Source organism: Ambystoma mexicanum, chromosome 10 (assembly GCF_040938575.1).
Source record: "Ambystoma mexicanum isolate Mex_15411 chromosome 10, UKY_AmexF1_1, whole genome shotgun sequence".
NCBI lineage: Eukaryota > Metazoa > Chordata > Amphibia > Caudata > Ambystomatidae > Ambystoma > Ambystoma mexicanum.
In genome coordinates, this window is record NC_090932.1 from 609,272,878 (window position 1) to 609,286,510 (window position 13,633).

General features: G+C 41.5%; 1 protein-coding gene across 5 annotated transcripts in view; it reads right to left on the reverse strand.

Moving 5' to 3' along the window:
* Positions 1 to 13,633, reverse strand: part of DOCK10 (dedicator of cytokinesis 10) — a 2,208,289-nt gene that overhangs the window by 728,892 nt on the left and 1,465,764 nt on the right. For all 5 annotated transcript variants that reach the window (XM_069618176.1, XM_069618179.1, XM_069618177.1 and 2 more), the window contains exon 32: positions 11,568 to 11,743. In XM_069618176.1, coding sequence (XP_069474277.1) covers positions 11,568 to 11,743 — 176 coding nt within the window. The remainder of the gene's footprint in view (positions 1 to 11,567; positions 11,744 to 13,633) is intronic.

Below are 13,633 nucleotides of genomic sequence, written 5' to 3' on the forward strand. Positions count from 1 at the left end.
TTTGAATGCATCATCTGTGCAAGTTGTGCGTAAATAAACAGAATGGGGCGTCCTAAGGACATTATAGCTTTCCATACCGCTCATAAACGAGATAAAACATGTTCTTAGAACACACCAGGTGTCTGTGATGTCGGTAAATGAGCAAAATGGGAGTGTCTTAAGGACACTATACCTGCCCGTATCGTCCGCATCCAAGATGGAAATGTCCGTAGAACAGAGGCGGTGGCCGGCATGTTTGTAGTCAAAGAAAATGGAGGAGTCCTAAGGACACTGGACCTGTCTGTACAGTCATGAGATAATGCCTGCACATGCGCCGTACACTCATAAGTACAGCGAACATTGCGCCTGTCCCTAGCTGTCGTTCTCACTTGTGTCACACTTTTAATTAGTTGCAGGACCCGAACACTGTCCGTAGGACATTTGAGCGCATTCGCACGTTAGTAACTCTGTATTTGCTGTCCAGCGGGCAATCATTTCCTTCGGGATGTCTTCAGGACTTTATCATGTGACCGCACCCACGCTGAGCGTGTGGACTAATTTGCGTAGTTTGTGTGCTTCCGCAACATTACAAACAAAGTTATATACAGAAAGGGAATTTATTTCACAGTATAAAATCATCATTTCACATTTGCCATACAATAGCTGTACCTGTGCACGTATTGTTCAAAGTTTTTGGAACGCTTTTGAGTGATGAAGATGGTCGTGAGCCGCACCCCTCCACCCCTATAAATGGCCACACCCCCGAGTGCATCTTCATTGTGCCTCTGGCTACAGCACATCGAGTTGTGTTGCCTCTACTGCTGTAGTGACCAATAGGAAAGTAATCGTTATGGCATCCATGGGTACTGTTGCTTCATTAGCTTCAGCACCACCCCCAAACCCTCCACCGCCACCACCTCCCCAAGGGCCTGCAGAGGGATATACAGGTGAGGATGTAGTGTTTGAGGAGGAAGAGGAAGAAGAGAATGAGGTGGAGGAACTCTGCACTACAAGCACTCGCAGGGAGTCGTGGGTGTGGCGGTTGCTTTCCATTTATGGGAACTGTGGGATGATTTTACCCATGCATACAAGCCCTACCATAAAACTGTGCAGTACTGGCATGGAAAACATCATGATGGCCAGAACTCCCCAGAGAGTGCACAGGGAAAACATGAAGAATAGGCTGCCACCCATTTTTGCCTATGTTGTGAGCACAGGAGGGCACTGCCTAAAACCACCAGTGGGCTACACACACAGTAGCCTGAAACCATTGGGAATAGCAATGATGATTGCCAAAAAAGCAACTCAGAACTGTGGGGAATTCATTTTCTTAATCCCAAAAATGGTTGCATTACCAGTACTCACCACTATCAGAAAGCCGGCGTTTTAAAACCACCAGACTTTTGTGTAAAACTGAACAAATGAAACAAAACCAGACCAAGGAAAGACTTGCTAAGAGGTGGATACAATGTAAAACTATATTCTGAAATGACTTGAAGGAAGTAATTATTTAATGTATATGTAAAAATTGTCAGTTTGATTTGAAGGTAGAAAACTGGGAACAAAGATTGACATTTAGCTGAAATCTGGCTTAATGAAACTGGATTCTGCCTGACAACTACCCCCGACAGGAGTTGAAACCTGCTCAGCCACTCCCCTTGCCAAAAGGAGTTGTCACCTCTCTGATTAGATTAGGGGTGGAGCAGCTGGGGACTACAGGGAGTTGAACAAAGGCCTATCCTGGACTCTGGCAAATGTTATATTGGGGGGCCGTAAAGTGGCTTCCTCTTAGGGGAAACAGGGAGGGGCAGTGCCTCTGCTAGCAGCTGAGCTTGGGGGAAGTGGATAAATCAGTTATTCCACCCTGTGATGTGGGAAGCAACACCCCTTTTTGACCAGGGCATAATTTTAAAAAGATAGATAACTCATAGTGCGGACTTGTCAGAATTATATAAGTAATATCATTATTTTTGTGATTTTTCTGTGAACATTTTGAGAGGCGTTAGGACCCTGTGGTGTATTCTGGGGGTTGCTAGCGGAAAATAGGGTCTCACTCCAAATGTCTGCATGTTAAAAATCTGACACTTCATCAATTAATGTCCATACTCCTTGCGCACATGTGTGTAATTTTGGGTAAATGTCCAATATTGCAAAACCAGTTAAAAAGCGCAAAATGTTGTCATTTTTGAATGCAAGCCCCCAGGAAGATCAGAGGCGGACAAGCATGGACCATAAGGAATATATAATGTGTACATGTAATTTCAACAAATTGTATATCTGGGAAGGATGTATTTGAATCAAATATAGATTTGTGGGCAAACTGACCAGGGGAGGATCCTCTGACCCATAAACAGACTTCATCATGCTGGCAATCCATTTCCTTCCCCCAATCATGGGAGAGGGGAGAATTGGGCCAATGACAAGTAGAGAGGGGCAGGCTTAGCTAGGCCCAGGCACACACCCATTTTCAAAACACATAAAAAGAGACTGCTGGGACAGGTATAGACATTCAATTCCATTTGCTGCGGAGCATGCTGACCGACGACTTCACATCCAGAGATCCAACACTTAGACTTCCAAGCTAAACAGAGACTACAGAACTTTGAACCAAGAAGGCCCACTGCAAGCAAAAGTATTTGTCAGCAGGCCTCAAAATCATTTGCAGACTATTCACTGCCGGGCTGAGCTATTGATTCTGGCCTCAAACCATGCACCAGAAAGATCCAGAAGCAGTGCTGTACCCATAGAAAGCAGAGAGACCCAGAAACCAGACCAGAGATCCAGAGTGACCCAGACCGCTGTGAGCAGAACCAGAGAGCTGACCCAGATCACTGTGAAGTGCCGAGATCAGAACCGGAGTCCAGTCCAAAACCTGACCAGATCCGTGGCGAGGCCTATTTCAAATTTACATTGTGAGTACCTAGCAGAACCAATCTCTTATTTAAAATAATCTAATCCAAACTATTTTAACCTAAGTAGAACAGCCTCCTAGAAATCGTGTCATCTGTCATTTGTAAAGCTGCACAACTGTCACCTGTCAATTCTGAAGCTGCAAGCTGTCACCTGTCATTTTGAGTTTACTTTAATTCCGAAAAACTACCTTTATGTAATCGTCCGTATCTCTGGAACCGTTTGGGCTAGGAACGAAATTTAACTTTCAACTGAAAGCTTAGAATCTAAGCTTTCCAGCGAACCAACTTGCTTATACTTTTGCCGTAATCGTGATTCACGCATTATTGCCGTGATTCACAGAATTTTGCCGCGATTTGCGATTTGGCCTGATTTCTTTACCTGTAAAAAAGATAGCAGCTTTTGGCTTTCCTTTGCTAAAAATGTGTTTGTCTCTTAGTCACCATCCCTGAATCATTGCTAAAGTGAGCCTGAGCTCATCCCAAGTATCTCTCACTCACCCTGAACCTCCTAAAGGGAATTAAGAGCATTTTCAGCATATTTCTCACTTCACTGCCACCACATTCGAAGCACTTGGACCTGTGTTTTAAAACTCATACCTGTTTCCTCTAAGCTTGCTGGGGGGGAACTGAATTTCGTATTGTATTTGATTGCATTCCTGAGAACTGTGTGCTCCTCTTTTCATCTCCTTCCATTTCTTACATTGCATAGGGGAGGGGGGTGAATTGCCAGAGAAAAAGTGATTATCTTATCTTTTGTAAAATCATATCAAGTATTTCTGTACTGCATTTTATTCCTCATTGCTTTTCCCTTGAAATCATAAAAGCATTTTTGCTACTTTATCCATCCTATACTAACTCCTCATTGATTGTAAAGAAGTGTGCTAGTGTAAGATTACCCATTGTTGATTAACATTATATTTATAATGGCAATATCGATTATTAATTTAATATAAAAGCGTGGTATCTATATTTTGTTTTATTTCTCAAATAAACCTTTTAAACTTGCAAAACAGAACTACTTCTTGGCTCAGTGGGGTCAGGGGGATTCTAAGAGATGGGTGTTATATAGGGGTAGTCATCCAGAACTCATGAACTGGACATAAAGATATATCAATAAGGGTTTCCATTCAGTATCCCAGACTAGGCATTGACTTAGCTGTAGAGTTGAATTGAATCCTCTGACAGAACGTACCAAAGCACGCGCGGACCTATTGAGGTGTAACCAGTGCCAGTTGGTGCTGAGCCGCAGGAGACCTGGTGCGTACAGCTTTGGTATGACAACCATGAAGCAACATCTAACTTTGCTCCACAGTGCGGACATTCGCAAGGTGGTGCCATGTGAAGAACGTAGTAGGTTGAGTTCCTCCACAGCATCCTCCGTGTCCGATCCTCTCACCACAAGAGACACTCCTGTGGGGGAGCGCATCCCTCTAGCTGCATCACAAGCCATTTGCGATGCTGTTGACCCTTACCTTTCGAAGGTGATAATATTGTGTGTGTATTGCGATGCAGTACTCTGCAGGGGGCAGAGTTTTTGAAGTTCTTTTGAGGCTACGGTCACGGAGCACAAGAAGAAGTGCCTCCTACCCAAGTAAAGCTCACCCTATATCTTTCTCCACCTGTCCCTTCTTATCCCCGTGGTTGGTGTCCCTTCCTTACCCTCCTTTGCCCTCCTCTCCTAGTGTGTCATGTGCCCAAAAGCAGTGAAGTGGAAAACTACAAAAAAAATTTAAAAAGGGCTCTTTTCAGAGCCCCCTTTCTTAGTTAAACAATAGAACTATCAAGTGACCGTTGTAGGCCTCCGCGCATTTTTGAAAAAGTCCGCAGACAGTCGTAGGACACACAAAAATGGAGGGTGCAAGCGGAGCAAAACCAATGGACTGTACGCTGGGAGTAAGTGGTGGCTCTGAAAAGAGCCTTTTGATGGTGTTTTGTGTGCGTCAAAAATTGTACATTTGAAAAAACGGATTGTCAAATAGGTTCCAGTGAATCCAAAAAAGGATACAATGCGGATTGTACATTGCGAAGAAAATTCTGATTGCCAGCATATGTGAGATGGACTCCATTTCTGCGAAAAATGAAAGTGCTGCGAAACAAAATGTTTTCATTGTGGAATGAGTGCATGCCAACATCTCTTAGAAAGGCAAAAATAGCCTTATTTACATTGCGGCCGCGCTTTCTCCATTTGTGGACCAAATGCAGAGGAACGCAGCCATATTTGTCTATGTGCAATACGGGAAAAAAGTATTTGGCAATTTGGAAACATGTCTATGACCTCCGCAAGTCCTTCCTTCATTGCAAATTGCATAGAAATTCCAGAGACATGGCCTAAACTGTTTCCTCCACAATGAATGATAATTATATCAGGATGACGCTTTTTCTGTAAAGTAGCACAGAGAGGTACCAAGTCGAGCCACCTCATTCCACACACGCCATGCCAGTGCACTTCCACATGAGGAAATCCAAGATCTGCAGATCGACTGCAACTTTCTGCATGCACCTTCAACCAATGTGTCCAGGAGTCTCCCAAAATCCAGATAATCTATTTGCGCACACACATAGCCATGGCTGTCTGGTCTGCTGTCAGGGAGAAGGCGGTGTCATTAAATCTCTCTGTTCAGAACACACCCACTGAACTTTACTGACCAATCCGTAGCTCTGCTCATTCTCATTTGCATGTGTCTCCACCCCAGAATTTCCCATGTTAACATGCCCCGCCTGCATACCACCGCCATGTCTGCGGACACATACAGGATCAGAGCGTGACAACTGTACATTTAAGTATTATTCCCCTTTTCCCCTTTAAGGTGGGCTCTGAAAAGAGCTGTTTTTTTTGTTTTTGGGCAGATGACTTACAGACACCTTTTATTTTGTGTTGTTTTAATGTATTTTTTCTTGCTTTACTCCTACAACCATTATAGAGCCTTCTCTAAAGCAAGCCTTACATTCCAAAATAACGTGGCATTTCCCAAAGAAGATAACGCAACACCATCTGCTTCAAAATAATCTGCATTACTGGGAACAATGTTATCGTGGCTGCAGAAAAACATACCAGCTCGTAACATGAATGCACGCATGCCGCGATGGATGATACACCTCCCAATATTTTGATCAGGACAGAAAACAGAACTGTTGTCCCATTTTCCCCTAGGGAGTAAACCCGAAAACATTACTTACGTATTTGGAAAGATGTTCATGACAGCTTCAACCAACTGTTGCAAATCTTTCAACAAAGTACGAGAAGTCATGTAGCCCAAATGGCAAGCACCGTAGTGCAAAAGTACTACATGCGGAGTGGTCATCGTATGCATGTGCTGGCAAACTTCCACAATTGCCTCAACATTGCGATCACTCTCAGCACTCCACAACACCTCCGCTCCTCTCACATCGATATGGTGTGCCACATGCCTACTCTCGGCATAGTGCTGTAAACCATGGACAAAAATATCTCCAAGCACCAAAACCCTGACCCTCTGCACCTCTGCCATCTTCAGTATACGCACCGTCTTTCGACACAAAAAAGCAATGTGAACATCTGATTGGCTGATGCCTACAGTCCCCTTTCCATGGTGGATTTGCTGTAGAAACCCATATGTGACACGCCCTACCCGTGTACAAGCGTTGTCTACGTGCGACATGTAACTCTTACCCAGTCCTTCTACCCTTTCCACATCAGTCGTGAATCCATTCCCTCATTGGACAGAACTAAGCAGTCACACAGCCATCCACCAATCATAATCAACATCGCTAAATCTAACTCCGTCATCAACATTTCGCACTTCAAATGTACTATTGATGACTCTGAAGGGAAGTTGCATATCACTGCAAAGCACCTACTTCAAAAACTACTGTGCAAGTGTTGCAGATTTCTATGTACATCTCCATACATGCGCACATGCATAAGTATAAAGTACAGGTATGCATATTTTAAGTAGAGAACAAGTGCAATCCTTATGATTTAATTTAAACAAATTAATGCCAATAAATCTGCATAGATAATACATGCCGACGCTCCCGCTTTATGTGCAAGATATCCGATTTTTCATTGACAAACCGCACTACTTTTTATTGTCTCCCGCATAACCTGTACATACGTCACAACTATCCCTATTGAGCGCGAAACTCTATTGTCCATTAGAAAATGTCTGAATTTTGTAACGTGTACCACCTACGTTAATGCTACTTGCAATGCGATCATATGAGAAAAATAAACGCTCCCGATTGCTGTGGTGACATCTCCCGCTGAGGGTCTCACGATTTTTCGGAATCGTACTTATAATATGAAAGTAGAGGAATATTTCCCATCTACTTTTCATAACCCAAAAATGTTACTCATTTCTGAAGCACGTGCAACTAAGATACTGCAAATAACATACAGAGGTAGCACATAGTGAAATGAAATGTGCACATGCACTGTGTTGAAATATGAAAGGAGAATACTCCGATAAAAAATGCAAAAGTAACGTGTATAGTAACATCACTGCTTTAAACACACAAAGTTAATATATTTTTTTTTTACAATCGCAGTGAAAACTACTCTCCTGAAAATCAACAGCATCTACACTGCAAACGACATATCCGAAGAAACCTGGTCATTCCGCAAAAGAAAAGTAAGTACAGTACTACCTTTATATTCTAACTATTACTCAAAGGGACTGTGAGGGTTATTTATTTAATTTGTGCACCAAAGCACACATTGATTTCTGAACCTTCTACCCACAAATCCCCATTTATTAAATTAAGAATAACAAGCAGAATGTCTCACAAATCCCTGTGTGTTTGGAACACAAATAACATACAAAATCCTTAGAATGGTAGTACTAGAAAACAAACAGCTGTTTTAATTTTATGCCATTACGTTTACTGTTAGTGCTTCTCCTCACCACTAGGCCACTTAGTACTCTCATCTGAAGCACAGTGTAGTAGTATGCAAACAGAGAAATAGCCTTCCCAAATCATTGTAAGAGGCCAATGCACATTGACACACGACCACAAAGAGTTTCCCCATCAAACGCATGCTTGCATGCACACAGCACACATACATTGTACAACAGACCAAACCATTCCTTCTTTTTTTCAACAGACCCCAAAGAATGCCTACCAAAAAGCAAGTCCGTAGAAAGGAAAGCAGAAGTAGAGCAAATAAAAATAAAAGTGTCCAACCTAAGCATCCATCTGTAGCAGAGTTTGTAGAGAACGTTGGAACAAAACAGCTAATACAGTCGTTTTGGAAAACAAAGGAAGCTTCCACTACTGAAACTTTACCTCCTTCATCAAAATGTAGCATGAAACACAAAACCATTCACCAAAAATCAGCTACCAGCATTGCTAACAATTCTCCTATTAATCCTGATATAGTAACAAGAACCTATAGTAAAAAAAATATTTTAGCAAAAATGTTTCGCCACAGAGTCCTTCAGAATCTAATCAAAACAGGACCAAAATCATCCTCAACCCTTAAAACCCACCGTAGAAAATTAATCCTACAAGCTCTCGTGGACAGGGCAATCCTTCTCAAAAGGAAGCTGTTCATATTAGTGTTAAATAGGATGAAATCACTAACAGAACTAAGTACTAAACTGCAAAAGAAACTTATCAATAAACTAATGTGAACAAAAATAACTTCTTACATATTTGTGGGGGTGAATGGAGTCACATGACAACCACAGAACCATATTTTAATGAAGAAGCATACAAACAAAATCAAAAAAACACAAGGGTATGAAAAATCAATAATACCATCATGGAACAAGAAACAGTGCTTAGAAAAGTATCCCCTGAAAACTCAGAATTACCTCTTGATTTGACTGAACCAGACCGTCCAGTATACAAATGGCCGTGCACATCAATGTGTGCCATTCCTAACAAATCTTTCAAATCTTTACGTTAGTTCCTTAATCAGTATGTAAAAGGTAAAGACAAAATGAAAATGAAAGTGCTGCAAAATATGGATATCTGTCCAGTGCGCAAATACACAGGACTGCAAGGACATTCATTAGCCTGCATTTCTGGACCTATTTGCAAAAGTACCTTCCATGATATCAAAAGAATATCAATACATCATTCAAATGTAAGAAATCTAGTATAAAATATATTATGCTAAAAGTCCAGCTTCAGAATTAGCCAATTTAAATAACACTCTTCTGCATGGTGCACCCAAATACCTACAAGAAGAAATTGACCGTATCCAGAGAAACTATTTTGGAAGTGAAAGCCACTTACAAAATGCAATAGTTTTAGAACAGACTACCAACAATGCAGCACATAGCAACCTTCTATTACACACATACAAAAAAGAAATACTAAAATGTAAAAGTGCATCGGCTGAAGTACCAAACCATGTGTGTGTGTGTTGCCGCAGAACGTTTTACAAAAGGAACACAAAAAATGTAGACATAGCATACAAAATAGAAGACAATGAAGATTCCAAATGGTTTCAATTAGCTCTCTACCTTTTAGCAGAAAACAAATATAAAATAAGAGAACCCCTAATATGTTGCAGTTACTGCACAACAAAACTAGACAACAACCAAACTCCTTCACGTACTATCACAAATAATTTGGAATTGTTCCCACTACCAAAAACCCTGCAACAACTCAATTTGTATGAGAGCACCTATAACCTTAAAAGCCAAAATGTTAAGTTGTACATGGCTGGTGAATTCATTACCAGGAAGTTGGTGGACATGAGGAAAAAACCCACTCAGCTTGGACACAAAAAGGGAGCATTTTATGAGAAGCATTGAAAAAATCACAAATCTCTGCAAGAACCATATGATTGAGACAGCAAATAATGTAATTGGGATATGGCAGCCTACATTAGGAGTACAAGCATGGATCCCAATCAAGAAGGAGGCCCAGGTGCACCCGTCCCCATAGAGGGTCAAACAGGAAACAGGGGAGAGAAATGGGGCTGACTTAATTGAGCCTCAGATATAGGGCCTTAGATAAAAAAGGGGGGCGAGAGATGTTCCGAACTTGGAACTGATAGACCACGAGGGACAGGGAGCATGGGGGCACAGTGGTGCCTCACATTTGGGCATCCTATCACTCACTACTTTGCTTCAAATCGTGGTGTCACTGCATTCACTGTTGAGTCCCAGGTTGGACATTTCTCCATATATTGAGTTACTGCAAATGTAGGCCTTTTTTGTCATTTGCTGTCATGTCTCAGATCTGTGTGTCACTGCATTTACTGTTGAACCCCACATTTAGCCGTTCATCCCATAAGAAGGACAGGGGAGTAAGATAGACCGGCGTTGAGTGCAGAGAAGAAGAGACCCGTGCAAATGGGAGGGAGACTTAGGTGTACTGTTCCCCATAGAAGGTCACACGGGAAATAGAGGAAAGAGATGGTTCCAACCTAATTGGATCACAGACAGAGAGCCTTAGAGGAATAAATGTGGAGAGAGAGGCATCCCGATCTCAGAAATGTTGGACCGCAAGGCACAGGGAGTGCACCCCGCCTGGAGGAACATGTGGTGCTGGGGATTGCTGTGCATCAGGTTGAGCTAAGAGAGAAGCAATATGGGTAGCATTTGGTCTGAATGTTGGGGGTGGAAAGGTACCATCACAGAATAGCCCATTGATGACCCACTTAGCTTCACACAACATAAGAGTGGTAAGTCTTGCACACCAGAATATAAAACATGGCAAAGTCAATCAAAACAGTGGGGGTTGGATAGGGTACTGCCACTAACCAACCCTACCAAGAAACTCTCCCTTCTACATTCAACGTTCAAACTCTGACCTACACACAACCACGTCTCTACAGCACAACAAACCTCATGTACTTCACCACTCCACAACAATGAAACAAACCACACATAGCCTTGCACATTTGCACATGACAGCTACCAACCGAAAAACACACCTACGCACAGCGAATGCTGTAAAGCGAAATGAAGCTGCCAACAGCACATCACAGATTCCTTGCTCAGTCCTACTAACTTACACCCCCTCACCTACTTGTTGCCTTACAGATCTGCCAGAGTACCAAGGGACCACACAGGTGGTGACAGTGCGCAGTATGAGAACCTTTATCATAATATAACATAACATGTGGGCCAAGACATGCCTATACACACACTTGCATAGATTTTCGCTTTCAATAAATGATCATTCATAAGATCTGAGAGCATGGGTAGCCCAGGCATATGGAAGAACGGCATGACGTCGCCAAAGGATTACTTTTTTCTAAATCATAAAAACTAGCAGTTCAAATTATTCATCTAAGTTAGCTGAACGTCTTGAGATATTATTTAATTATACAGCCAAATCATTTAGGATAAAAGGCATGGATACGTCCACAAATACCTCTTACTTAAAATGTAAGGTGTACAGTATACCTCCATATTTTAATGTGCACATCAAAGATCTATAGACTGACAAACTATTTTATGCTTTATCTAATTGATTAAAGTATGCTTAGCAATGGCAATCTTTTTTTTCTTCTTTTGGTGATATATTAACACTGCACGTCTCTTAAAATAAAATGAACATTAAATAATGTTATAATATAATTTTAAATGGTTTGAGACAAATGTTGCATTTCTCGTTCCAAATATGTATAACTTGACCAGCCATACATTACAAAGGATGAACACTGAATGCTTCACAACATTGTCCAACTTGCCTATATGGTATGATATAGAATATCAATAATACAAATCTTACCTTGTCTGCATATCTGTTGTCAAAGGAATGTTTTGCCATTATGTTTCGCAGAACAGCTAGAGCAACGTGTCTAACATCCTGGTCTTCTTGCATCGCCAAACCAACCTCTCGCAGCAACAATCCAATCAAAAAGTGCTTACGACAAAAATCATTGGTCAAGGTGTATTCCGGCATATCTTGATCAAAGCAGACAAGGATATATTAGCTTGCAAATAAAAATGATTACCAGACTAGAGAAATGTACTTGTAAGAAAACATAATTTGGAGGAAGAAGCAGTATAAGGTAAATTAAAATGTGTTTTATCAGCAGCAAACAGCTAATAACTAGCAGACAGAAATATTACAACTTCATTTTTTTAAATTTAAATACTTGTAGGCACAGTAATACTAAACCTGAATGTGTGCTTGGGGAGTCTAACACCTGACTACATGTATTACCTAACATGGAAAGTCCATATGTAAAGATGGAAAATCACAAACAAATGCACACAAAATCACAATGCATTAGTTATTTGTTTAATTACATGAATGATTACATACAATTGTGCTGCTACTATATAACATATCCTTTGTGATTACAAGCCAGGCATTGTCAATAAATGGCATCCTAATGCTGGGATGCAATTCCAACACTCCAAACGTGAGAGGAAGTACAAATTAAGGAAATCCCTATAGAATGGACTATAGGTCTATTCAAATGCCAGGGCCTTAGTTACATGTACACCTTTCCTACTCTATGTGAACAGCAAGGGTGAAAGATATGTTTCTGAGAGCATTCCATGAAGAAGTGTAGGGCAGCAACAAATAGTACAAATGCACATTGAGAGTATAGCCAATGTGACATAATGCAGTAGACACATATTGTGCAGTAGTGCATTCGTTTTGACACACATGTATAAGCAAAGAAAGGTGTAAAGGGTACCACAAGTAGTGGACAAGCTTTATTTTAGCAATGTCACAGGTAGTACCTACAAAGCACAGTATAACTCTGTTTTACCGCCCAGTAAATGCATTTGAATTTAGATTGCACATACATAAATATAGGCCCCATCATAGAAGTAACTTCCTGGGCTATTTAGAAGTTTTACGGTCATAGAAGCACATGGATTTTTCATCACAGTAAAATACACTTAATTCATGTCCCTTTTAGAAGGTGCACACACAAGGCCAGTGCCCTTGGAAGACAGGGTGTGGTCAGGAAGGAAGGGTGCAGCTAGTTCTCAGGCCTCAAGTGAGGAACAATAAACCAATTAAATGTTGGAACTTAGAGCAAAAGTTAAAGCAGGCAAAGGACACAGGTTGGTGAGTTGGCGAGTTGGCACTGTGTCGAGTTGTGCTGGATTTTTCAGGGAGGGTCAGCATTGGAGCACAGTGGAAGAACACCCAGTACGTGAGTGCACATGTGCAGGACTAACAACAGTAGGGTGTGAGTATTGAGAGTGAGTGGAAAAGAGTACGATATAGAAAAACCATGTGGTGTTTGATTTATTTTGCTTTTATGGTAGTAAAAAAAAAGAGGGCTCCCACAGAGGGGAGTGTGATATCACAGCAGTGGTAGTATATTGAGATAAAGTAAAGTGGAGATTCCTGAGAAAGAGGAGGAGGGCAGTACTACACAGATACAAGTGACGGTCCTGTAGTGGAGAGGAATTAGCTCCCTGGTCCCTTTGCGGGTTGGTTTTTACCGCCTGTAAAAAGCAGACATTAAATTCCCCAACCCGCAAAGGGACCTCGTAGTAAGGCGGTAAGGGTTTACCAGTAAAATACAGATACCGGTAAACCCTTACCGCCCACCGTGTAATGAGGCACTATGTCTGAATGATGAGAAGACTGAGCTACTGATTCTAGGTGTGCCGGCCATTCGGAAGAAACTTAGCAACCACCACCTCTCATTCAACATTGACAGTATTGACATCAAGGTGGCTAAGGAGGTAAAAACTTTGGGTTTCTACCTAGACTCCTCCTTAAGCTTGCATTAACAAGTCAATGCCATGGCATCAATGACAGTTTACACTTGCAATTTGATCCACGCATGTAAACCATTTCTATCTTCAGAAAGTTGCATC